The sequence below is a fragment of the Pteropus vampyrus genome, unplaced genomic scaffold (assembly GCF_000151845.1).
Source record: "Pteropus vampyrus isolate Shadow unplaced genomic scaffold, Pvam_2.0 Scaffold572, whole genome shotgun sequence".
Taxonomy (NCBI): Eukaryota; Metazoa; Chordata; class Mammalia; order Chiroptera; family Pteropodidae; genus Pteropus; species Pteropus vampyrus.
This window is the reverse complement of record NW_011889353.1, coordinates 545,932-572,140: the sequence shown is the minus strand read 5'-3', so window position 1 is coordinate 572,140 and position 26,209 is coordinate 545,932. Positions and strand designations below refer to the sequence as shown.

The following is a 26,209-nucleotide window of genomic DNA, read 5'->3' as shown; positions in this document are numbered from 1 at the left end:
TCAGGAAGACAAGGAGGTGAGAATGAAAGAGGGCATATGTAGGAGCCAGAGAAGATGTGAAAGAGAAACACCAGGAAATTCCATTCCAGCAAAACAGTTACACACTGCCATTGGCTAGATGCCACACGATTAACGTCAAACTGTATTAATGTCAGAGAGGAGAATTTGGTTAAAGCCTTGCCTGTATAGATCTTAGGCTAAAAATCATCAGTTTTCTTTTTTTTCTTGTAATCCTTTATAATTTCCTCTAATGCTTTAGTCAAGCTTAGGACCGTGAGCCTTCAGGGAGCAAAGCAAGACACATCTGTTCAGCCAGAATTTGCCAAACCAAAGTAAAACATCAACCTGGCTTTTACTACAACTTAGAATTTAGATGACCCCAAATATTTCCCGATTGTATCTGCCAAAAATAACTTTGCATTACTGTGAATCCTGGTTGCAAGAAGAGACGTCAAGGATACTTTTTAAAACAGATAAAGACTGGACTATTGCTAATAAAAAGAAGTAAAATAATAAGTATATTTCTTTAGAATGTGCTTATTCTAAGAGCTATATCAAAACATGTAATTATAATCATCTTGGTTGGGGAGAAAAAACATTTAAGAATGTCTTTTTTTTCAAAGATTTTATTTATTAAAAGACATAGAGGTAAAAATTTACATATTCTGAAAAAGATAGAAAATGGTAATAAAATGGACATTTTTCTTATTAAGAAATATGTCATAGATATGTTTATCAAATGATATTATTTTGCAAAATAACAATAAATAGAGCAGAGCTGTGGCATACAAGAGTTAACTCAAAGTATTATAAGTATTTATGTTTTGTATTTTATAAAAATTCAGACCTTTGATTATATTTTTAAATTTGGCATTTTGCACTCTAGGTTATCATTAACTTAGATTTTAAAAATATTTTTATGATGGCCCTATGATTTAAAAAATAATGAAACACAAAAGGTGGTTTGACTAAATAGAATTTGATTAAAATAATTTCCCCTGAATAAAAAATAATAAGACACAAAAGTAAAGATATAATTTTTAAACCCATAAACCTATGTATGAGTTCCCAATTCTACAAATTTTTGGTTCCCAGCTGTGAGCATTGAACAAGAATTGTTGGCTAAGCTTTAGTTTCCAGCAAGGTCCATCATTTCTTTTCACAGCTTGATGGAGCGCTAATAGTCATAATCATGACAAGCCCAGTTCTTCAGTCCTAGAATGTAAGATACAAAGAAAGTTCTCCCTCCTTTAAATAAACCCTTTGATGTGTTCCTGTATTTGTTTATGACCCATTGGCCTCAAATTCACATATCAGAACACTGGGAAAAATTTTAATAATGAAAAGTTACTGTTCTAGGCATTCTATTGTGGGTTTCAATTCTCTACTATCCAAAGGAGAGAGGAAACACATGTGAACACCAAACACATCCTCTAATGAGTCTTGGGTGTTCAAGTAGCAAGATCAGGCTTTTCCTGTAAATAAATATTGACTCTTTACAAAGATCTTTCATTTCCCATGCATTTTGTTGCCCATGAGGGTAACACAATTCCCAGCTGTACTAGGGGAAGCCACACCTAACAATACTTAAGGATCCAATCTAATATAGATTATCAGTCCCAATGGCCCTCAACGACATCCATCAGGGGGACATCTGGGTTGCTCTGGGTGCCTAGAGCACCGAGAGGTCATGGCAGGATTTAGACTTGAGCTTGAAGGCCATATTCTTGTTGTTTTTGGCCACAATCTTGCCCCAGAAGCGCCTGGCTTTCCTGGGAATGCTCTCCTTCCTTTTCTGGTAGGCCAGCCGCCGCTCATTCTTCTCTTTGCTGTCCCGCCGAAGGCGGACCTGCCGCACGATACCCTCAAACAGCTCCTTCACGTTGTGCTGGACAGCCGCAGAGGTCTCAATGAACTTGCAGTCGAACACCACAGCACATGCTCTCCCTTCTGGGAAGGGGAGAAGGAGAGAAGAAAGTCAGAGGGGCAGCAGAGTATGATACCACACCATACATAGCTAAGTTGGAGGACTGCTGACTTTAAATGGTCCTCAAGGTAATGAGTATCACGGGCGATGAATGAATATAGGAGGCAACTGTGACACATGTCCTCTCAGGACATAAATAGAAGCAAAGAGTCTCACAGGAAGATTCCTAGAAGCTGGAGAGATGGGCTTTAGATCTGGCCTACCAAATTCACTGTGTGAAGGTCCTAGTTCATCGAATATAGAAAGATTTATTATAACAGTAAAAACCATAACTTTATTTATTGCACTTACTATGTGCTAGTAACTGCTTTATAAACATTTCTTAATGCTCACAACAGTCTTGAAAAATACATTATCCTTTACAGATAGATGAAGAAACTTGAGGGGAGGGCGATCTTTTAAACGCCTGAGGGAGTGCACAAAGCCAGTAAACGGCAGATGTGAATCCAGGACTGCTTTATTCTCAGTATTACATTCTTAACTCTCGTCTGACTCAGTTTCCTGAACTGAAAATAAGAATGCTACTACATGGCTCTCCTCTCAAAAAAAATATTTTTTTAAGTTTTGATGAGAAATTTTGAAAAAAATTTGAAGACATCACAAATATATGATTCAATTACAGAAAACTATACAAACAAGCTTTTCTGAAAAAGTCCCAATTTCAAATGTTCCATTGTGTTTAATAATCATGTGTCCAAGTTTTGATTTGAAAAAGTGATCACTGTAGACACTTAAGAGTAAGACATTCCCAAACTAATTGTGTCCATTAAGTCTTTAATGTTTCTTTTCTCTTGAGCAGAGTCTGGCAAAGCACTTGGGTATCCACTCAGTATAAAGGAATTACGCCTAAACTAAATGTGAAAAAAAAATGTGTGTGACATCATCAAACTGATGTCTTAATTGAAATTTAGGATGCAAAGGGTGAGGGGTGAGGAGGGTTTCTAGGGTCTACAGGAAATAGAGGCAGCCAGAGTAGAATACTTATCCTCAATAAAACTCTTCACCACAGTTCCCTTAAATCAGAATTCCCATCCTTCTTGGATGAAGATGCTACTTCCACTTCCCTGAACTCTTGAGATCTCCCTAGAGAATAGAAGGAAGCAGGAAAAAAGGTTGGGAACTGCCAGTAAAGCCCTGAGCATGATCTCTTCCTTAAAAGAATCCCAGGGAAACCCTTGTGGGTGGGGAGATTGGAATCCTGCAGGTAGACAAGATGGATGAGGGAGCAGCACCCAGCACAGAGATGACCTAATAGGAATGTAGGATTCTCAGAGTATATATAAAACTCCATGTAGCATTTTAATGAATCCAGCTTCATGAAAGAGGAAGTGAAGAACACCTGTTTGAAAGAAAATGCAGGTGAACCAGAGATTGTTTCTATGCCATTAGCACCACTCCTCTTACCTGAAACAGACACTTCCCGGCATCGCACCAGGTCACTTTTGTTGCCAACCAAAATAATAGGAATGTCCTCTGTCTGGCGGGCCCTGCGGAGCTGGATTCGTAGCTCAGATGCCTTCTCAAAGCTGGTTCTGTCTGTGATGGAGTAGACGATCAGGTAGGCATCACCGACTTGCATGCAGTGGTCTTGGAGCCATTCGTTCTCCCCCTAATGAAATAAGATCTTCCATGAGCACAGGTTGGCCTAGTAAATGAGGCATCAATTTACAAAGAAACAATACATGTATCCTAAAGTACCCTTGCTGATGTGAGAAAGGAAGAAAACTTATTCTAACTCCCATAATGCCTGCCAGACCCTAAAGTACTTATGCCAAAAGGCTTTTACTGTCCAATTCCTCCTACAGCTTGACTTAATAAAGTACACAATGGCTCTGCCAAACATTATTTCCAATTTCTATCTAAACTACTGAAAATGAGCCTTATCTGACTTCCAAAAAAACCCCTTTTGCCCATCCCAAGTGATAAAATTAAGAATTCTTTCATGAGAATAGGAAGGTTCTCAATAAATAAAAAGTCTAGCACATATGCACAGAAGCCCAACATCTTTAAAAATCAAATGTTGAAGACTAGTATTGAGAATGTCAACTTCAAGTAATATGGTTTTATACAGTTTAAAATTATCATTCATACTTGCTGGCACCTTCCCTAAAACAAATATTTTTTTTGTATTTTTGAACAGAATAAGAGCAAATCACTGCAACTTGCTTGTTATTCAGAGCTCATTTGTGAATCACCTGTTCCTTAGAACAGTGTCATACTTCAAAAATAAAAGCTTTTAATCAAGAAAATGAGCCTGCCTCATCTGGAACACCAAAAAGGGCAAGGTCATTCTTGCATCGAACAGTCTGTTGGAAGGCAAACCCTGAAGGAATTTATAGAGCGCTCTGGGCTCTGTATACCTTATTTTCCCACATGTCCAGGAGTATGATTGTTGCACTTTCCCCATCCACAATCAGTGTTCGCTCATATGTATCTTCTAGAAAAGAAAGCACAGTGGTATTGGAGTCAAGCAAATAGATAAAAACTTTTATATAAGACAGTCATGTAGAAAATCATCCTAGAAAATAAATGTGCCAAATAAGCAATTAATTATATAAATGTAGACCAAGGCAAGTTGCTAATTTTTATCACCTTCAACAACATTCTACGAATATTCCTCCACTACTTACTAAGTGGAATGCCTAAGTTCGTTGAATGTGTATCACTAAACGAAAGGCATTCATTTTCCTCATTCTTAAACCTTTCATTTAGGAAAATCATTTGAGTATAAACTCACTTTAGAGTTTTTGACTCAGATTCAAGCTCTGATGCCATGAAAAAACACTAATTGTCCAGTGGCACTGTAAGCCCCGTTCGTAAGCCTTACATGGAAATTCACTGCACCTTGCAGTTGGGTGATTACTGAACATTCACTGGCAATTTCAGCAACTTTGAGCTCAGAGACATTTCTTTTGAGACATGCAAGAAAACAAATCTTGAGACTATCTCTGTTTCGGCTGAAACTTTCTTCCTAAAAAAAAAAAAAAAAAAAAAATACAGTTCCCTAGGCATAAACAGGCTTCTTTCTCTATCTTAAGTACAGCAGAAGTGCAGCCTTCAGCTCTCTACGTGGTAATGGAAACTTTCCTCTCTGCACTTGAGCCCAGGTCAGGTGTAGATGAAGGGTGAACACAGTGCAATGAGCCAGAGCAACTCGAGCCCAGGAAAATCGGGCAGACAGAGATTGAATTAACTCAGATTTTTACAAGAAGGATTCCATCAACTCCAGACAAGTGGGCCCATCCCTACTCTATTTTCACAATGAGATTTCCTGTTTTGAATTTCATCATTTGAAACATAATTTTCATAATGACTTTTGAAATCATTTTTCTTGCTGTTCCTTTTGCCTAGAATCTGTTCCCTCAAATATTCAGAAGATTTGTTCCCTTACCTCCTTTTGGGGAAGGTATTCCTTGACCATTTATTTAAAATTGCAATACTTCATCCCTCCTAATATTCCTTACTCCCTTCCCTGCTTTATTTTTCTTTGTTGCACCTACCCCCATCTAACATGCAATCCATTGAACTTACTTATTGTATTATTTTTTGACCCTCTCATCCCCTAGAATGTTAAGGCAGAGATTTGCATCTGTTCTGTTCACTGCTATAACCTCCAGCACACAGGACAGTGTCTGGTATATTGCAAATGCTCAGTAAATACTTATCAAATGAATGAATGAATAATACATACAGCATTACAACTGAGCACAAGCAAACCTAAATTGGAATCTGAGTGCCATTCCCTATTAACCAGGCGGCTGTGGATCACTTATTTAAGCTCTCTGGGCCTCAGTTTCTTCATCTGTGAAGTGCGATTGATAAGAGTATCCATGCCTTAGGGCTGTGTAACAATTACATATATTAAGCCTGGATACAAAGTAGAAATGCAGTAAATGTTAGCCGTTATCACTTCTTCAGATGGAGGCAGTTGGCTCTTGCCATACTTGGCATTTTCTACTATAAGTAAATCCTAGCTTAAGAGCGCTATGCAGGGGGAACCAGGACATTCTTGTTTTGTAATAGTGAGGAGTTTCTAAAAAGCATTGTTCCTGGTTTAATGTTTCTTCATCTAGGAACTGGGAAAGAAAGGAAAAACATGAACAAATGAGAAGTTAACCAGGGATGGCTCTGTGTTTCTGTCCGCTTCCCCACCTCCTTTAGGTATCATTCTTCTAATCAGTGGTGATTTTTAATGCCCCATTGGGACATTAAAAATCTATTATGCCTATCATGTTTGCCTTCCACAATATTCAGCATGAATAGGATCACAGTGGGACATATAATTTGGCTTACTAGAGAGTAAGGCCTCATGACCTCAACAGGCAAATTTATACAACCAAATGGTTGTAGAAATCAGAGCCTAAGCAGATGAGGAGGTGCGGGGCTGACTGCTCGAAGTTTTTTCTCTTTTCTCTGAAAGCCCTCCCTGCACTCAGAAAACTCACAAAAGCACTTTCTCTGTACTCAGCCCATCACTCAAAAGCATGTTCAAGGGACTCCCTTGAATCACCAAAAGTTTGAAGACAAACATACTGTATTCCAATAGCTAAGGAGAAAAGCAAACAAACTTTCTCTTGGTTTAAGTAAGATCAGAATAAGTCCAAAGATAAAAACAGACTAAGGACAGTGTGAAAGTAGAGCCAAAGTGTTTTGCTGTTCTGGAAAGTTCCTGACAGGATCATTCTGTCCAGATTTACTTCTGCCTGAAAATTGTGTTGGAAACTCCAGAGCCTAAAACAATACATCTCCACCCTGCTTTGTGCATATACAAACCCCACACCTGGCCTCTGGCTACATACAAGCACACAAAGCACACGAAGATCCTGCTTGACAGCCTTCCACAGGCAGGAGAGGGCCTGCCTGCCTGCAGTCAAAGTTCTAGATTCTCTTCTTCCCTAGTCACTCACCCTTTAGCTTTTTCAGGTGCTAATCAGGTGAAGAGAGGGGAGATAAAAGAAATAAAATTCTAGAAGAGTCCTTTGAAATTTGCCCTGGGTTAACATGTGTGGAGAAAGGGTTGAGGCCCATGGGCTTGTAACCTGGGTCTGGGGAAATCCTCATTTCCCCACTGCTCTTGATAAAGGCTGGGGATGTACATTCACACTCTGTATATCAAGAGAGACCATTCTGCTGGGGCAGGATGGAGTTTCTATGATTGGGTGATTATGGTCACTAGCCATTTTCGCTGGGCTAGTGTACTTCATTTGTCTTTCCTCATGTGACCCCTACTGCACTTGAAGGACCCTCTTGCCCAAGACTAACTCAAGTGCTATGTGTGGAACCTGCACAAGTGTTCTCTACATGCTGGAATCGACTCCTGCAGTTCTTCAAAAGTTCCGAGGCTCCAGCATCCCTCTCCCCAAAACCTCTCAATGGCTTGTGGCTTTCATAGCCCCATGGATCCCAAGGAACCCTGGAAGGAACACCTGCTCTAAGAACACTGTCCTCTCTCCTCTGGAGGCTCATGTCTCCTCTTTGTATCTCACTGGGCCCCAGTTAAGAGTGACCAAAGTGGATGGGGACTTCAAGCAATCAAAAGTATCAGTTTTGAAAGATAAGCCCAGGGAAAGAAAATGGTTGATTCAGAATTAGCTCTAACTAATGTTTGTTTTGTACTTGCTATGTGCCAGGCACTATGCTACATGCTTAATACATGTTATCTCCTTTAATCCTCTTAGTACCCTACCAAGTAGGTATTATCCCTATTTTACAAATGCAGAAGCTTGAGGAGTGTATCTCATCCAAGAGCATCCAACTAGGTCAGTGTCAGAGCTGGAGTCCAAACCCACATCACCAGACTGTAAATCCAGTGGCTCATTTCGGTACTTCCTGTGTGCATGTACAGTGCCTTCTTGCCTATCTCAGGGCTTCCAAATCCTTAGAGTCCAGCTCAGAGACCACCTTTTCTATTCACCCTTTTCTGCTTTCTACAGCCAGAAGTAATATTTTCTCCTCTGAATTCCCACAGCACTGTCCTTGTGCTTCTTTCAAGACACTCATCACACCTTATCTTGAATTATAGTTGGTGTATATCTGATCTCTACTGCATAGATTGTAAGCATCTGTAGGGAAGAAGCCCCACAACTCTACGCGTCCCACAATGCTTCACCAAGTTCCATGTTATATGTTCAGTAACTGTTCAGGGATGAAGAATAAATGAATAAATGAATGAACAGCATTAAATGTGTACACAGTCATAAGATTATTGCAATATAACTATATAACATTCATCTTTATTAGGAAAAATAATGATGAGAGTATTGTGTCATTTTTTTTCTGATAGTCGGTTAATGCTGAAAAAAAAAAACGATGTAGGTGTGTGCCTTGGAAAACCCTCCTCTGGGAAACATAAAGCCACCCAGTGATTCCTATAGCCACCTACAGATAAGGGATTAATCCTAGTCTGTATAAATTAAGTTACTCTAATAGGACACATTAGATAGGATGGGTCACCTGAGAAGCTTCTTGTTGTCAAAGATTCCCTACTTGAAGAGACAAGGAAAGGAGTCTCCTCTCCACCCACCTTAAACAGAGGTTTCCCTGCCTTCCTAAATCCCAGATACGAGTTAGTCTATGGAGATACCACCCTCTACACAGATACCACTCCACTCTAATCGACAAACACTTTTGAAAGTCTGCTATCCACTAACTTTTTCAATTCCTCCCTCTTAAAAAAATAAACAGAAACTCTCAATTGATCACTTTCTTATGTCAATCTCCAAAGCACTTAATTGTTACTTAAGGTCATTATGAATTTTGGCCTGCTCTGAATTTAGCCATTGACACTCAGCTACTTCCTAAGAGGTCATGCCATATCTTATTCATCACTGGGGACCAGAGAGCCAGGCATGTGACCAAACACAGCAGAAAGTGCTGTCATACTTAACAGCATTTGGATGTTAAATCCAAGGGCTGCAGGGTACAATGAAGGAACACAGGATGTGGGTTCAATCACGACTAGGTGTGAATCCTGGCCATACCATAGACTAGCTTTTTCACCCTGTGAAAGTCATCTGACTTCATAAGCCTCGATTTCTTCACCTGTAAAATAAGAATATTAAGTGCCAAACTGGTTTAATTTTTGTGAGAATTATCTAAAAAAATGATTGGAACTACTTAGCACAGTCCTGGCACATAGCAAGTTCCCCACCAACAGGAGAATGAGAGCACTGCTAAACTAAAATGATAAAACCCTGAGTTCGAATCCCAGCTAACCCAGTAGGTGATTCTAGATAAGCCACTTGGTATCCCTGAAACTCAGTTCACTCATTTGAGTATAGAAATTTTGTGAGCACCAAAATAAACTGTAGCAAATATAGGGCACCCAATAAAGTCCCTCTCCCATTCCAAATGAGCATTCTAGATATTAGTTCTTCCCTTTCTCCAACAGTGACAGCCATTCACCAGCCCTTACAATGAAAGAGAAAAGCAATTGTACAACCTATCTCTCTGTTGACTCTTGCTTAGCTATCATCCCTGAGATTCCAATGTGAGAGGAGAAATCGATTTACAGACCAGTTCGGGAACTGCCTTATGAAGCAGTGAACTGCCAGCCACTGGAGACAGTCTAGAAGAATAAACGCTTAGTGGAAGTGGGCAGACAGTCCTGAGGAAGGAGCAGGATTCCTACGCAGCAAGTACAGGGCAGAACCAAGTCACCACTAAGGTGACTTCCTACTCTAGAAGTCTGTTATTCAGCTGTGAGTCGCAACCGAGAGTACGGACAGACCATGCCACTTGGGCAAGAACTGGAAGGTTCTTTCTTCATTTCTACAGCTGCAAATAGGGACATGCAGCCACCCTGGTCATGCATGCTAAGATGGAGGCTGTGGCTGAAAGACACTGTATGAATGCCATTGACTAGTAGGATCTTCGTATCATTTCTCACAATATAATGCTATGTTTTACATGTGTTCGAAACATAAATGCATTTTGGAAATCATGTCACCTCAAATCAGTTTTGGAAATAGGCAGTGCTTAAATAATATTTTAAATGAGACTGTACAGGGAAAATTATCTTTAAAAACTGTAAGACTATACAAACATATGTATCATCGTTATAATTCAAAATATTTTAAAATATTATATTATTTCAATATTACCAATACAGATTTTAAACTATTTTACACCTTCAGAAGATTCTAATATTGGTGGAAATAAACTAATGAAGCAGTTTTTCAAATCTGTTTTAGGTATAACCATTAAAAAAAAAAAAGCTGTGTCTACACTGAGCTCTTGAAAGATCCAGGTTGGAGTTGGCAAAAGCCAGAGGTGAGAGCCAGTCCGACTGGTTCTGCTCTCTTTAATCAGTGTCCCCCAGTCCCTTTAGAACTGGAATCTAAGGCATTCCCATTCTAGCCCAGGTTTTATCTATGAGCATTTTCATTTTCTTGTCCCGCAGGCCTGTGCCAGGGCTTTTCCGGGGACTCAGCTCCCCAGCCGGGGCCAAGAATGCATAATCACAGTTCCCAGCTCTGCAGATAAATGACCCACCTACTTGTTCTTTCTGCCTGGACAATTGCTGATGGACAGAAGCCCACTGGGGCTGGGCCACCTACCTCCCAGAACTTCACAGTCGCTGTCCATGCTGTCATGCACACCGGCAAAGATGTTGGCCAGAGTGGACTTGCCCACCCCCTGCTCCCCTATCAGCACCACCCGGTAATAGGTGTTCCCTGACTCAGAGGAGATGACTGAATCCGTGGAGTCGGAGGACCAGCTCCGGCGGCAGTGGTCCTCAGGGGCAGCAGAGTGATGGTTGCGGTGGCTGTAGTGATAGGGCTCTTTTTGAATGATCAGATGCCTGCCATCGGCTGGGATGCTCCAGCGCTGCTGCTGTGGCTGCATGCCCACAGTGCCCTGGCGCATGGTGACATTATTCAGAGTCATCATTGGGTCCTGAAGAGCAAAGCAGCCAAGATGTTAGCATTAGTAAGCATGAGCAAGCGCTCAGGAGGCTAAAGCACACAGTTAGTCATCAGTGATATTCTATTAGATGGGGTGAGATCCAAAGAGTCCTAACATAAGGAACACCAATGAAACAGTCCCCAAATCTAGGCTTTCAACTAGTCTCACACACATACACACACACACACACACACACGCGCGCGAGCGCACACACACACACACAATTAGTAATCAGCTCCTCAGGCACACTGGCATCTGCAGAGAAAAAAAATACCGTTAGCATCACCCACTGGCCTTGAGGTTCCTCCATCCTCAAGGAAACCTTGGGATCCCACTCAGAGCTGGTACAGAGGTAGCCAGAAGGAACCACAGTCTTCAGAGACAACTTGAAAATCAAGGAGTTAATGGAGCTGGGGATCAGCAGGCCAGGTTCGCTGCTCTTGTCTAAACATGGCTCTTGACTGCACTAGCATCCAGTGGGCTTTAGTGCCTTGGTGGGAAACACGTGGCAATGACATCACTCCCCCTGGCTGTATTGGACAAGCACTTATTGGAACTTCCATGTTTAGTAAAGTTGCCCTGATGCTCTCTAGCTGCCTGAATAAGCTATTATATGCGACTGGGTGGGGTGGGTGGGGATTCTGTTCAAGGTTTATGCCTCAGCTCTGCTCTCTTGCCCACAGATATCAGTTTAAACATCCCAGCCCCAAGCCTTGTTGTTCTGGCAGGGAAATGACCTGCTCACGTTCAGACCTATCAAATTTGCAGCGAAAATGCTTCACTCTTATTAAACGACATCCGCTCTGAGAGTTCTTTAATTTAACTCAGATTTCCACCCTCTTGAAGCAAATCAAGGCCAAAGACTCTCCTAAATGACATTCAACAACTTGGCTACAACTTTCCCTTTGCAAGACCTCCTCCCCTTGCACGGAGGTGCGCTCTCCCAAACTGCTTGAGATAAAGTAGACGCATTCTCATTTTAATCAGTAAGATCCACTCATGAGAATGAGAAGCGCACAGACACTCCCCTCCCCACACTGGCCCCACGCTCCACACTCCAACACATCGACCTCTAGACAGGATGTCCGCCCGGTTTTTTACTTTTACAAGCAGCGCCTCGGTTGGCACATTTCCATTCATACAACAAAAACATGAAGTATCACTGAGGGCTGCCCTCTGACCACTCAGTCTGTAGGAAGAGGTGACCCTCCTACTACTAAACTGAACTGAGGAACCTGCTGATGACAAATGGCATTCTTTTCACCTTAAACTCCGCCCTACCCGGAAAACCAAGATGCCGAAAGCATGTTCCAGGGGTTCAGTTCTCAACATAGAAAGTTTTTCGGGCCGGGAACGCCCACTCCCTCCCCAATCATCCCCCGGCGGCGGCGGGAGGGCCAGTCCAGAAGCGACCCCTTACCTGGCTGGGCCAGGTGGGCATCTGGGTGTCAGTGCGACGGTGCGCGGGTCACCGCCGGGATCCCGGGCCGCAGAGCGCAGGTGCTCCCGCGGAGCTGCCTTCGGTGTAGCGCCCGCAGCCGCCGCCGCCTGGCGGTTTATAGCGCGCCCGCCCGCCTACCCGCACGGGGCTTTTCCGTGACGTCAGCACCCCCGCCGTTAGGGGCGGCTCTGCAGCAAACTCCGAGTTGCAGCTGTCTTGCTAAATCAGTTCCTCGCAGTCATGTGACTCTCTCCCCTTTTGAAAAATAACGACAGTTCAGTCCCGGGTTCCTTTATTTTGATTTATTTTATTTTTACCAGGTGGACGCAGGGAAATGGAAAAATACACTAAATGCCACTTCATCGCGCTTCCCAGCAAAGCACTTGCGAGCTTGTAGGGATAAAGGACGGAGACAGAAGCAGAGTTTGAGTTGCTAGCCCAGCTTTGCCAAAAACAGGGATCAGCGGGCTCGCGGAGATTTTAGCCTCTAGGATGGAGCTGCAGCCACTTTGAGAAGCAAGGGCTTGTGTTAGCTGCATCTTCCGCAAGGACAATAGCCTCTGCCCGCCTCCTGTCACATTCTCTCCGGAAGTGGGGAGAAAGAGTGTCTTCCACTACTCTGAAACTTCTCTAACACGGATCCAGAGAGATGGGGCCAGAGAGAGGTGAGGAAAGGAGACAAGACCTTAAAAGGGACAATTTTGAAAAATAATTAGGTTCCACTACATTGTAGTAGTACATGTTGCCGGCCCTCCTGCTTTGGGCCAGGATGCTGAGGTTCCTCAAGCGGGGAATTTAATCAGTGTCCCAATCAGCAACATCTCTGTGCCAGACTGCCTGCCATAGCTGGACCTGGACATGGAGCCAACAATGCCTCCCAGCCATGGGGTGGAGCCCTGAGCTAGTCACTGGGGCCCACATCCCCAGAGATTCCCCTGAGTAAAGGGCACAGAATAATAACAATAACTACTACTACTACCATTTACTAAGTACTTCTGAGTACCCATACTTGGTAGATACTGTTAGGCCTCTCTACTACCTCAATCATTACCACAGTTCTGCAAGGTGTATTTATTGTTACTCCCATTCTATGGAGGAGAAAAATGACACTCGGCCACAGAACTTCCCCTAGGTTACACAGCTGGTATAAATGGCAGAGTCAGGATTCAAAACTTGGTTTACCTGACTCTTTGCACTACACCACCAGCTGAAAGTTTTCAGTGACCTCTTTCTGGGAACATGGGCATCTCCCAGACGCTGTATTTGGAGATGACACTGGCCTTTTTAACATCTTCTTTTCCAGCCATTTTCATCTCTGAGTTGGCTGGTGGCTCTAGGAAGCAGCCAAAGTCACCAGCATCTATTCAAGTGGCCAGACTCTACTATGAGTAGAGTCCCTTCAGCTATCTTGCAGTCAGTTATCTGCTCTGGGGGTTATCTAAGTTACAGCTGCTGAGACCTACCAGGCCCCAAGCTGGCAAAGGTAGAATCCATGGACTTTAGAGCTATTTTAGTTCTAGGTGACCTGGCCCAACCTCCTACTTATTTTATATCTAAGGAAACTGGGACGCAGAGGGGTAACTACCACTGAGTTTGTACATGGCAGAGCTGGAACTAGAAACTGGGTTTCATACTTTCCTGGATGGTGCCCTTCACTTTGATGATTTTCCTTCTGGGCTTAGCCAGGAGGGATGGCTACAGATGTGGGGAAAGAAGAAGTGTGGGGGTTGAGGAGAAGGGGAGAGAGAGAGAGAGAAAGAGAGAGAGAGAGATTGAAAGAGAGAGAGAGAGAGAGAGAGAGAGAGAGAGAGAGATCATCCAAGAATATATAGACTCCATGCTAAAACGCATGTAAAGTAACTTGTGGATGATCTGCATTTCAGAAATATCCATGCTTTTTCCATGCCGAGTCTCCTACTCTGTCAACTTGGTCTCGACAGAAACGTGGGTAAAAATTAAAAATCAGAGCTTATAAGCCTATCATATAGCCTCTTGATTCTACTTTTGCCCATTAATAAGAACCTAAATCTTCACACTAATAACAACCTAATTCTATGCCTAGACAATGTCCACTATGAACTATTTTTCATTGGTATATGTAAGGCACACAAAGAAAACAAACTCTAAAATTGGGGAACATTCAGCCCACTATTGATTGGGTGACTAAAGCCATGTCGTATTTGAATAAAAGAAACTCCTTTCCTAAATTTTCTGTCTCTCAAGAAGCTGAATGAGAAAGCAACAACTTAGGGAAAATTTCAACTGAATGACAGTTAAGTTTGAGAGAATGTTTAGACAAAAATCACACACACACACACAAAAAGCATATTTGAGAGCCAAATTATATCCAGAGGAGTCTCAGCTACCTTGTCCAGGATTCCAGCTCACTGGAACCATCTGAGGTTATGGAGTAGAAGAAAAAAAGGTGGAATCAGGGCATTGGGAAGGTGGCAAGTTCTGAAGAGGAAAAATGCCAGAATATTGTAGTCTCTTGTATGAATTATTCTCTTCATAATCCTTCTGCCAGTAGTTGAAGGCTTTCTCAGGTTCTAGCTAACACAAGGAAGAGGATGGCTAGGAGACAGAACTCAAAACAACAAAAATAATATTTAGTGAACTCTACGCATGCCTTATCTCAGTTAATATTCATCACCACTGCATTTATCCATGTTTCATGGATGAAGATGTTGAGGAATGAGCAGAAATAACTTGCTCAAGGTCACGGAGCTGGTAGGTAGCAGAGCTGTGCTCTCTGGGGCCACAGTCTCCACTACTGGTCTATTTAGAGTAGGGAATATACTTCAGCCCTATTCCCACACTAGCCCCACCTCAGCCTACTCCCTTCCTAACTCCCCTCGAAAGAGAAGTTTTTATTTGACTGAGAAAATGCTCCAGAGAATGGCAGTTTTGCAGTTCCTTTTATGTATTAGAATTAAAGGAGAGGTATAAGGAGCATTACATGAAATCCACAGGTGATAGATTAAGGGGGTGAGAGAAAGCAAAGCAGGGAAATCTCTGGGATTAGATAAAAAGTAAAATGGAGAGACAAATACTTTTTTTTAGTTGTTGGGTACAGGATAGTTAATAAACATTTACAGCACATAGAAATGGTATATGGGGAACAAGATAACAATGAGAGGTTCTGTGGTCTAGTGCTCTGGTACCTGAAGTTATGCCTTCAGTGGGTCTGGAAAGAAAACTATTCCAACATTTCAAAGAAATGTTATCCTAGTTGCATAAGAACAGTGGACTAGACTCACTTAAGGTAAAGACTGGTCTTTGCTAAAGAAGCTATAGTCCTGGGACATGACTACCAACTGTGACCTGCCCTGCTGGTCAGATCACCTGTATAATCAGATCACCCTGTGTGGTTACTTTTGGTCACTGAGTTTGTCAGGCCTACCACGTGGCCCCCTGAACTTGTCAGGTTTTATTTCATAGCCCATTTTCTGTTCACAAATTTAAAAAGGAATGAGAGAGGGAGGAAAAGGAAAAAGGTAGAGAAGGAGGAGTAGAATCTTCAACCAGGGCTGTGAGTTAGGGCATCAGGAACTCACACAACCATTAATATATTACTTTGAATCTTACCCCTTGAAAACCCGAGGTCCAGGATCTGTACATCTGTAATTCTATCCTAAAAGCAATAGAATCACTCAATCTTCAATTTACCATACTGCTTCGGCTATACTGTAGACTCACACAATCATGGTCATAATTAACCATGCCACCAAATCAATGCTACTCAGTGGTAAAGGTGACACTGTTCACATGTCCTCCCTTTTCTACCAACAAAGAGGTAAAATTATAGACTAGCTGCTGAATAGGCAACAAAATTAATGTTTTTTAGAATTGCTTTTTAAATGCTTTGCATTTTGATGCCATTAGGCAAGACATGCTTTCCAATCTCCACAGTTCTCACTATTCCCTAATGCAGGGGTCCCCGACCCCCAGGCTGTGGACCAGTAACCTTCTCATGGCCTGTTAGGAACAGGCTGCATAGCAGGAAGTGAGCAGGCAAGCAAGTGAAGCTTCATCTGTATTTGCAGCCACTCCCCAGCGCTAGCATCACCACCTCAGCTCCACCTCAGATCATCAGGCATTAGATTCTCATAAGAGCACCCGGTCTCTAGTGCCAAAAAGATTGGGGACCGTTGTAATGTATTATATACTCCAGCTAGCTTCTCACATTTGGATTATCTACCAGGCCCCAAAGGCATTTGACTTTGTGACCCTACAAGGGCTGAAAAAAATATGTAAGGGTTTTAGCATCAGAAAAGCAAGTTCAAACCTAGGCCTTTCTTCTTCCTAGCAACATGATGCTGGGGATGTCACCAAACTCCAGAGACTTTGTCTTCCATCACTCAGAGAACTAAAGAGCTACTGAGTGTGGAAGTGCTTTATTAACTACAGAGCACTGTGTCAATGCAAGTGATTATGATTATGACGCAGGAGCCAAGGACTGAAGCTTGGCCACCTGCCCTCGGTTTTTCTGCCTGTTAAAGCTCAAGTTAAATTAATTCAGCAGATTTCAGGACACATGAAGCAGAGGGAGGAAGAGCAGGAAATGTATTTACGTTGCTGTTACTAAGAATAATCATCAAGGAGAGTGGTATGGTTAAGTTCTTTGTAAACAAACAAGGAACGAGAGTCAAATCCCCACACACAGAATAGGTCTCCATCAGCCATAAAAGCTCTGGGGGAGAGGTAGGTGGAAGGCGATGTGCAAAGTGTTTGAGCACAAAAAAAGTACCACTGAGCCCCTCGGGGAAGTCTAAAGAAGGAAAGAATTACTATATGAAAAATCATTGCTTTATAGAATGAGGGTAAAATCTCCAATTGCAAAATCAAAAGAGCTCTGATTAAGAGAAAATAATGATAGAAGAAAAAATGACTAAGAATAACCTCTCAACATCCAGAGGCCTGTGGGATCCAGATGGACCCTCCCTCCAGCTGCAGCCTCCCTCAGGCCAGCCTCTGTTTTTCATTAGACTCTTGCTGAGCAGATTTAATTTTCCATTGAAAAAATTTTGGCTCTAACCTTTCCTCCACTCCATTAGCCCAGACTGCTGCAGGCTTTAAAGCTCCTTCTAAAATCCTGCAGGGGAAGTGCAGAGTGCTGAATACATCTCAAAAGGCCAAGAGGAGCTTCCTGAAGTAAGCAGACATTCTCTGCCCGGGTTCTCTCATTTCTTCATTCATTAAACAACAATGACTACTGAGCCTCTACCTTATGCCAGGTCTGTTTCAGGGCTGAGGATAAGCTTATGGAACATATGTTCTGATAGGAGAAATAATAAATAAACAAAACAAGTATCACCATTTTCATTCATTCACTCATTCTCTATCTGAGCATGCCAATCTTCAGCCTCAGTTTTCTCAGCTGTTAAAAGGGGAATGATAAAACTGGAGATGTGCAAAGTAAGGATCAAGCACATGCCCATTCAGAAGTCTAACAATGCCAAGGCAGGTGAAAATGTAAGGTGTGGGTGAGGAGGTTCTCCTGCCCTATGATTAGAGTATAAGTTGGTATGGTTACTTTGGAGATGAACTATCAACATCTGAGATGGGCATATCCTTCCTGATCCAGTGATTCCACTTCTAAACATGTGTCTTCTATACTGCACAAGGAGATGGACACAGTATGTACATCAAAGCACTGTTTGTAATATCAACAATCAGCAACCACCTAAAGATCATCAATTAATAATGCATTGTGGTATATTTTTTTACAATGAAATATCGTGTGGCAGTGAAAATGAGTAAAGTAGATCTACTTGTAGATTTATAAAGATAAATATGGAGCCAAATATTAACTTGAAAAAGCAAATCGTAAGACCCCACACTAATATTTTATAGTTAAATACACTTAATAAAAGTAAAAGAACATGGGTGAGAAAAATATGCACCAACTTCAGACCAGAGATTACCCCTGGGAAAGAGAACTGTGACTATTAGATGGACAGCTGACCTCTCAAAAACAACCAAGAAGCCAGCAGAAAGTTGCATAAGATCAAAGTGCTTAGCAAAAATATCTGTCAACCTGGAATTTTACATTCAGTCAAACTGCTGTTCAACAATGTGAGGTAAATAAATATTTATTGAGCAATATCTTAAGCCCCAGAAACAGAGTTATTTAAGACCAAGTTCTTGTCCTCAAGGAGCATAAAGTCTGCTGTTCTTTTCCCCAGAAACTGCCAAATCCATGAGAAGATCATCCAAGAGCTGCATTAAAAACTTCAGACTAATGTATTTTTGGTTTCTCAGCCAAAGCAATTTTTTCCCCTGGAGTTCCTTCCTTAGGCAACAGAAAAATCAATGAAACTATTTAACAAAAGGAGTCAAAACCAACTTAAGGCAGAGAACTTGATTTAGCCAATTATAGTGACACAAGAATTCTCCAGTGATAAACCTTTCATTCGTGGTTATAACTATTCCTGTTGCCTGCTTTGTTTGTCTGATCTCATATCTTCTCGATTTCCTTAAGCCTTATTCAAACAATTGCATTATTCCTCCAACATATAAAAGGCAGCAAGTCTTTTTGGCATTGGTAGGATGCATTTAACTTGCCCCTACAATGACTGTCATCCTGAATTTTTTTTTAAAAGAACCAAGCCCTTAATTGATGAAAAGTTATGTCTAAATTATTGTTATTTTTAAAAGATTCCTCCATAATCAATTTAAAATCTGGCAAAAATCTTTAATCAACAAACATATGCTGTGATCTCTAAATAAGCTAGATATCATTTTTTAACCCAAAATTGCACATTTATTGGAGGTAGTGAAGCTGACAAATGAAATGACAACAGTCAGTAGCAATCATGTGTGTCAGACACAGACATACAAAATCTAATTTAATCTTTACAATTTTATGAAGTAGATACCACTATTCTTCACATTTTTCAGATATGAAAACTGAGATTATGGGAAAGGTTACACAGCTCAGAAATAGCAGACTCAGTCTGTCTAACTCTCATGTACCACTCTAGCCCATGTGAGGAGATTCTCCACAGCTCCTAAGGACAGACACTGGACCTGCTCCCATCCTCTCTGGTAGCATGAAGTGAGTGAACAAAACTGGACAATGTTACATTAGTAGATAAAGAGATGTCAGGGAGAGGCTGGCTTCTTTCACGCTGGGACTTACATGAAAACAAGGCGTATATCATGTCCATCTCTATATCCCAGATCCTGGGAGTTAGCATGGCACACAGCAGGGACTCAACACATGTGTTGAATAATAACTGAATAAATAAACAATATGCACCACCACCTTATCCAGCCAGTTATTTAAAACTTCCCGATTATGGCATCACACAGTGACTCTTTAGCAGGCCACACCTCCATCTACAATCCTGAAGGCAATGGAGCTGAATGATCAACAACCATGTGCTGGGCCTTCAGCGTGTGTGAGGACATGGGTGAGATGGTGTGCAGGGTACACAGCCAAGAAGAGTACAGGCCACACACTTAAGGAGCTCAGCACCTAGAAAAAGAGGAAGACAGAGAGTATGAACTGATGCAGAAGATGGTGAGAGGCTATGATAAATGTGCACACAGGGAATGAGAGAGGGACACTAGACCACACAGTCTCCTCTGCTGTAGGAGAGCCATCTCTTCCCCTCCTACATGCCTACCTGGGTCCAGGCTGCACAATATCCTAATTGTAATCTTCTGTCCTTTGGGAAGAACAGCACTGGGAAGCACGTCTGCCTTGGTCTCCTCCCTGTACATATTCCTTCCAATGTAGATGGCATGACCCTCCTGATTGATGAGATCAAAGAAGAAAATGAGCATGTGAAATCAGGCCTCTTTACTTCTTGCTGTTGGGGCTGGGATGCTTGTGGGATGGGTAGCTTCTTTTCTTCTTGATACCCTTTAACCAGCTCACAGCTGTGGTGGGGAGAGGCTCTCAGCATAAACAGTGTGGCAATCACTTTAGATGACCTCCCAGCAGCTCTTCCTCCCCTCTTCTCTCTAACAGAGCTGTTCTGGTAGTAGATGGAGGACTCCTTGTAATAGAGGATGAAGTAGTCTAAGTTGGGCAAGGTAAGTACAACCTTTGCCAGGGATTGGTCTAAATATGGTCTTGTTCTGACCAATAAAATGTAAAGGGATGTCTATTTGAAAGCAAATGGGAGAGAATTTCCTCATTAATAAAAAGAAAGCGCTCAAGATTTTCAGTCAAGAAGGTGGAGCAAGTAAATGCTATGCTCGCTTCCTCTCATGACAACAACAAAATTACAACTAAATTGTAGAACAACTCTCATTAAGAATAGCCTGAAGTCTAGCTCAACAAAAGTCCTATAACTAAAGACATAGGGAAAAAGCCACCTCCAAAATGACGACAGCAGAGACACCCAACAGATTGGTCCCACACTCACATAGGAGGGATATCTCAGCTGTGGAGGTCCCCTGGAGGAGCAAAGAGTGCCAGCCTCACACCTGGCTCCCTAGCCCAGGTTTCCAGTGCCAGGAAAACAGGTCCCCACTACTTCTGGCTGTGAAAACCAGCAGAGTTTGTAGCTGCATGAGATGAAGAGCTGCTACAGTTCCAGGCATTCCTCTTAAAGGGTTAGCGCACAAACTTACTTGGTGATGGACTCATTCACTATGAGCTATAGCACCGGGGCGGTATCTCGAAAGCTCAGGGAAATATGGGAAGGAACTGAATTATCTGTCTTTAGTACAAGGGCTGGAGGGGCAGCTTTCTCTCAGACAGAAGTGTTGATGGAGGCCACAGTTTTTTTGTTGGGACTCCCCTTCCCAGTATGTAGATACATGAGGGCACCATATTTAAATCTCCATCAACCTAGCTAACACCATTCGCCCTAGCTTGGTGATTCTCTGAGACCCTGCCCTACCTAACTTGTAAGCCAGCACAAGCTACTTCCAGTGGCTTTTCCATACAAACAGCCTGTCTGGTCCATGCTGTGAAATTTCCTAAAATCTCTCAAAGGTTCACAAAATCCAAACAAGCAGTATCTGGCCTCAGCATGCCCCATACCTCTTGCTGAGTAGCCCCAAGCCTGGCACTAGTGGCAGCCAGCCTCAGTTTACAGGTTGACCTCTTGAGACACCTACAAGCCCAGGGCAGTGGCAGCTACCTGAGGATTGCTTGGTGGCTCATGCCAAGTGGCCCCAAGCAAGGCATAAACTGCAGCTGAATTTGGCCTGCATCAGAGCCCCTCCCAGATGGCCCAGGACCAGCTCATCCAGTGGCTGGCTTCAGACCCAGCCAGAGTAACACCCAGGGCAGCATCCAAAAATGACACACACAAAGGGCAAGCTGAGAAGCCCCCAGAGCCCTGCTAAAGTGAATGTTATTCTGTAGGGTCAGCCCCTGCACAACAGCTCCTCCACTGTAGTCACCAGCCAGTCCTCACAACCAATCAGCCCTACCGATATACAAACAGCAACCAAGGCTTGAATACAATAGGAGGGCACGACAACCCATACAAGGGACACATCTGGAGCAGCCAGCCAAGTGACCAGGGAGAATACGCTACTGGGTTTCACAGGACACTTGCTACATGAGGCCACTTTATAAGCCCAAGAGACATAACAGCCCTACCTAATACATAGAAACAAATACAGGGAGGCAGCAAAAATGAGAAAACCAAAAAATCATGTCCCATATGAAAATACAGAACAAAGCTCCAGAAAAAGAACTAAACAAAATGGAGACAAGCAGTCTACCAGATGCAGAGTTCGAAGGATGCTCAAAGAAAGAATAGAGAAACTCAGTTAAAACTTTAACAAAGAGATAGAAAACATTAAATGGAGATAGAAAGCATAAAAAAGAACCAGTCAGGAGTGAAGACTACAATAACTGAAATAAAGAATACATTAGAGAGAATCAATAAATTCGATGCAGAGGATCAAATCAGTGATTTAGAAGATAAGGTAGCATATAACACCCAATCAGAACAGCAACTAGAAAAAAAAAATCCAAAAAAGTGAGGGTAGTTTAAGGGGCCTCTAGGAGAACATCAAGAGTACCAACATTCACATCACATGGGGTACCAGAAAGACAAGAGAGAGAGCAAGGAATTGAAAACTTGTTTGAAGAAATAATGACAGAAAAACTTCCCTAACTTGATGAAGAAAATAGACATACAAGCCCAGGAAGTGCAGAGTCCCAAACAAGATGAACCCAAAAAGCACTCACCAAGACACATCATAATTAAAATGCCAAAGATTAAAGACAAAGAATCTTAAAAGCTGCAAGAGAAAAGCATTTAGTTACCTACAAGAAAGCTCCCATAAGACTGTCAGCCGATTTCTCAGAATAAATTTTGCAGGCTTCTCAGACAAGAAAAAGCTAAAGGAGTTCATCACCACCAAATCAGTATTACAAGAAATATTAGAGGAGCAAGAAGAAGAGGAAGAGGAAGAGAAAAAGGAAGAGGAAGAAGAGGAGGAAGAAGAGGAGGAAGAAGAGGAGGAAGAAGAGGAAGAAGAAGAAAGAGCAGGAGAAAAAGAAGAAGAAAGATATAAATAATACAATGGCAATAACTACATATCTAGCAACAATTACTTTAAATATAAAAGATAGGGTGGCTGAATGTATAAGAAAACAAACCCCTTACAGATGCTGCCTACAAGAGACTGACTTCAGATCAAAAGACACAGAGAATGAAAGCAAAAGGATGGAAAAAGATGCTTTATGCAATTATCAAAAACCTACCAAAAAGTAAAAGTCCAGAGCCAGATGGCTTCACCAGTGAATTATACCAAAGATTCAAAGAAGATTTAATACCTAGTCTCCTCAAACTCTTCTAAAAAAATGAAAGAGGAGGCAATACTTCTCAACTCATTTTATGAGGCCAATATCACCCTGATACCAAAACCTGGTAAAGATAACACAGAAAAAGTAAACTACAGACCAATATCTCTCATGAACCAGATACAAAAATCCTAAATAAGATACTAGCAAACCAAATACTGCAACATATTAAAAAGATTATACACCACAATCAAGTGGGCTTCACCGAGGGGCACAGGGATGGTTCAAAATATGCCAATCGATTAATGTGATACATCACATAAACAAATTAAAAAATAAGAATCATATGATTATATTGATAGATGCAGAAAAACCCTTTGACAAGATACAGCATCCATTTATGACCAAAATACTTAACAAAATCTATATAGAAGGAAAGTACCTTAACATAATAAAGGCTACATATGACAAACCTTCAGCTAACATTATGCTAATGGTGAAAAACTAGAATCCTTCCCTCTAAGATCAGGAACAAGGAAAGGCTGTCCACTATCACCACTGTTATTCAATATAACATTGGAGGTACTAACGAGTGGAATCAGGCAAGAGAAAGATATAGAAGGCATCCAAATAGGAAACTAAGAAGTTGAACTGTCACTATTTGTGGATGACATGATTCTCTACATAGAAAACCCTAAAGACTCTACAAGAACACTACTAGAAACAATAAGCAAATATAGTAAAGTCTCTGGATACAAAAGCAGCATTTAAAAATCCATAGCGTTCCTACACTCTAATAACAAAGTGTCAAAAAAAGAAGTGGAAAAAATAATTCTTTTTGCAATTGCAACAAAAAGAGTAAAATACCCAGGAATAATTTTAACGAAACATGTGAAGGACCGATATAATGAAAACTACAAGACTTTATTAAAAGAAATTGAAGCAGGTACAAAGAAATGGAAAGACGTTTCGTTTTCTTGGATTGGAAGAATCAAGATAGTTAAAATGACCATATTATCTAAAGCATTATACAGATTTAATGAAATCCCCATCAAAATCTCATCAGCATTTTTTAAAGAAATAAAACAAAAATTATCAAATTTGTATGGAAGCACAAAAGACCCCAAATTGCCAAAGCCATCCTGAGAAAAAAGAACGGAGCTGGAGGCATCACTCTGCCCGACTTCAAATTATACTACAAAGCGACAGTAATCAAAATAGCATGGTATTGGCAGAAAAACAGACACACGGACCAGTGGAACAGAATCAAGAGTCCAGAAGTAAAGCCATATTTATATGGGCAAATAATTTTTGACAAAAAGCCAAAAACAGACAGTGGAGAAAGGAAAGCCTCTTCAATAAATGGTGCTGGGAAAACTGGAAAGCCACCTTCGAAAGAATGAAACTAGACTGTTGTCTATCACCACACATCAAAATTAATTCAAAATGGATTAAGGACCTGAATGTAAGACCTGAAACAATAAAATATATAGGAGAAAACATAGGAACTAAACTCAAGAACCTTGGACTTAAAGAGGATTTTATTATTTTGACCTCAAAGGCAAGGGAAGTAAAAGCTATAATAAGTGGGACTACATCAAATTAAAAAGCTTCAGCTCAGCAAAAGAAATGGTCAGCGAGGTAAAAAGACAACCACATGAATGAGAAAATATATTTGCAAGCAACACCTTCCATAAGGGCCTAATATCCAAAATATACAAAGAACTCATACATCTCAATAATGACAAAAAAAAAAAAATGATACAATCGAAAAAAGGGCAGAGGACCTGGACAGATACTTCTCCCTAGAGGACATACAAATAGCCAACAAATATATGAAAAGATGCTCAACATTGCTAGCTATGAGAATAATGCAAATCAAAACCACAATGAGATACCATCTCACACCTGTTAGAATATCTATAATCAACAGGACAAGTAATAACAAATGCTGGAGAGGATGCAGAGAAAAAGGAATCCTCATACACTGCTGGTGAAATTGCAAATTGGTACAGCCACTATGGAAAACATTATGGAGGTTCCTCAACAAACTAAGAATTGATCCAGCAATCCCTCTACTGGATATTTACCCCAAAGACTTGAAAATTCATATCCGAAAAGATATTTGCACACCGATGTTCACAGCAGCATTATTTACAGTGGCCTGGACATGAAAGCAACTGAAGTGTCCAACAAATTGGCTAGAGAAGCTGTGGCACATATATACTATGGAATATTACTTAGCCATAAGAGATGAAATACAGCCATTTGTGACAACATGGATGGACCTTGAGATAATCATGCTAAGTGAAATAAGCCAAACAGAAAAAGTTGAAAATCACATGATATCACTTACATGTGTGATATAAACCTAAAAGCAACAAAGGAATGGGACAAGCAAACGGAGATCATGGACATGGACTATAGACTAGTGGTTACCAGAGAGAAGGGGTGGGGGAGGACGGCAAAGGTAGACAGTTAAATGGGGTCAAATATAGGGGAGGAGGGAGAGGGTGAGTTGGGGAAAGGAGATCAAATATATGGTAACCGAAGGAAACTGGACTTTGGGTGGTAAACACACAATAGCAAATACAGATGTCAAATTATAATGTACACCTGAAAATTATATAATTGTATTAACCAATGTTGCCCCAATAAACTTAATTTTAAAAAAATGCATGAAAAGAGTACCAACCAACACTTATCAAGATCTTTCCACATTCAGGTTCTTTGAATGTGGATTATATCTTTTAATCCTCAGAACTACCCTATGACTAGGTCCTATCATAATGACCATTTTACAGATGAAGAAACTGAAACATAGAAATTTCAACTTGTTCAAGGTCTTACAGCTAGAAAGTAATAAAGATTTTAACTCCAACTTCTGATTTTAAAGATCAGGGACTTAATCTGGTAGGCTTCTGGGAGCCATCAGTTTAACAATTCAGCTCAACAAAAGACCTATTATTACATGCCAGACTCCAGGAATATAGGGTACACAAGAGATAGTCCCTGTACGAGATGGTTGGAAAGAAAAACTGAGGAGTTAATAATATTAATAGCTGTGTTTTACTGAGTCGGGTAATTTGCTAAGTGATTTACATATATCATCTTATTTAATTTTCTTGACAACTTTATCTCATAGTTA

At 41.3% G+C, this 26,209-nt stretch overlaps 2 protein-coding genes across 3 annotated transcripts in view; both read right to left on the bottom strand.

Annotated features, from left to right (window-relative positions):
• Nucleotides 1-610: 610 nt before the first annotated feature.
• Nucleotides 611-12,523, bottom strand: GEM (GTP binding protein overexpressed in skeletal muscle). Its single transcript, XM_011384378.2, has 5 exons — nucleotides 12,315-12,523; nucleotides 10,546-10,885; nucleotides 4,348-4,424; nucleotides 3,392-3,596; nucleotides 611-1,950 (listed from the first exon to the last, which is right to left on the bottom strand). Exons 1-5 carry the CDS (start codon nucleotides 12,333-12,335, stop codon nucleotides 1,673-1,675), a joined length of 921 nt encoding a protein of 306 aa, XP_011382680.1. The 5' UTR covers nucleotides 12,336-12,523; the 3' UTR covers nucleotides 611-1,672.
• Nucleotides 12,524-19,011: 6,488 nt separating this feature from the next.
• RAD54B (RAD54 homolog B (S. cerevisiae)) overlaps nucleotides 19,012-26,209 on the bottom strand; it is a 179,084-nt gene continuing 171,886 nt past the window's right edge. For both annotated transcript variants that reach the window (XM_023525572.1, XM_023525570.1), the window contains 2 exons: nucleotides 19,970-20,096; nucleotides 19,012-19,818 (listed from right to left, as the gene is read on the bottom strand). In XM_023525572.1, the coding sequence (XP_023381340.1) occupies nucleotides 19,711-19,818; nucleotides 19,970-20,096 (235 nt within the window). In that variant the 3' untranslated portion in view covers nucleotides 19,012-19,710. The remainder of the gene's footprint in view (nucleotides 19,819-19,969; nucleotides 20,097-26,209) is intronic.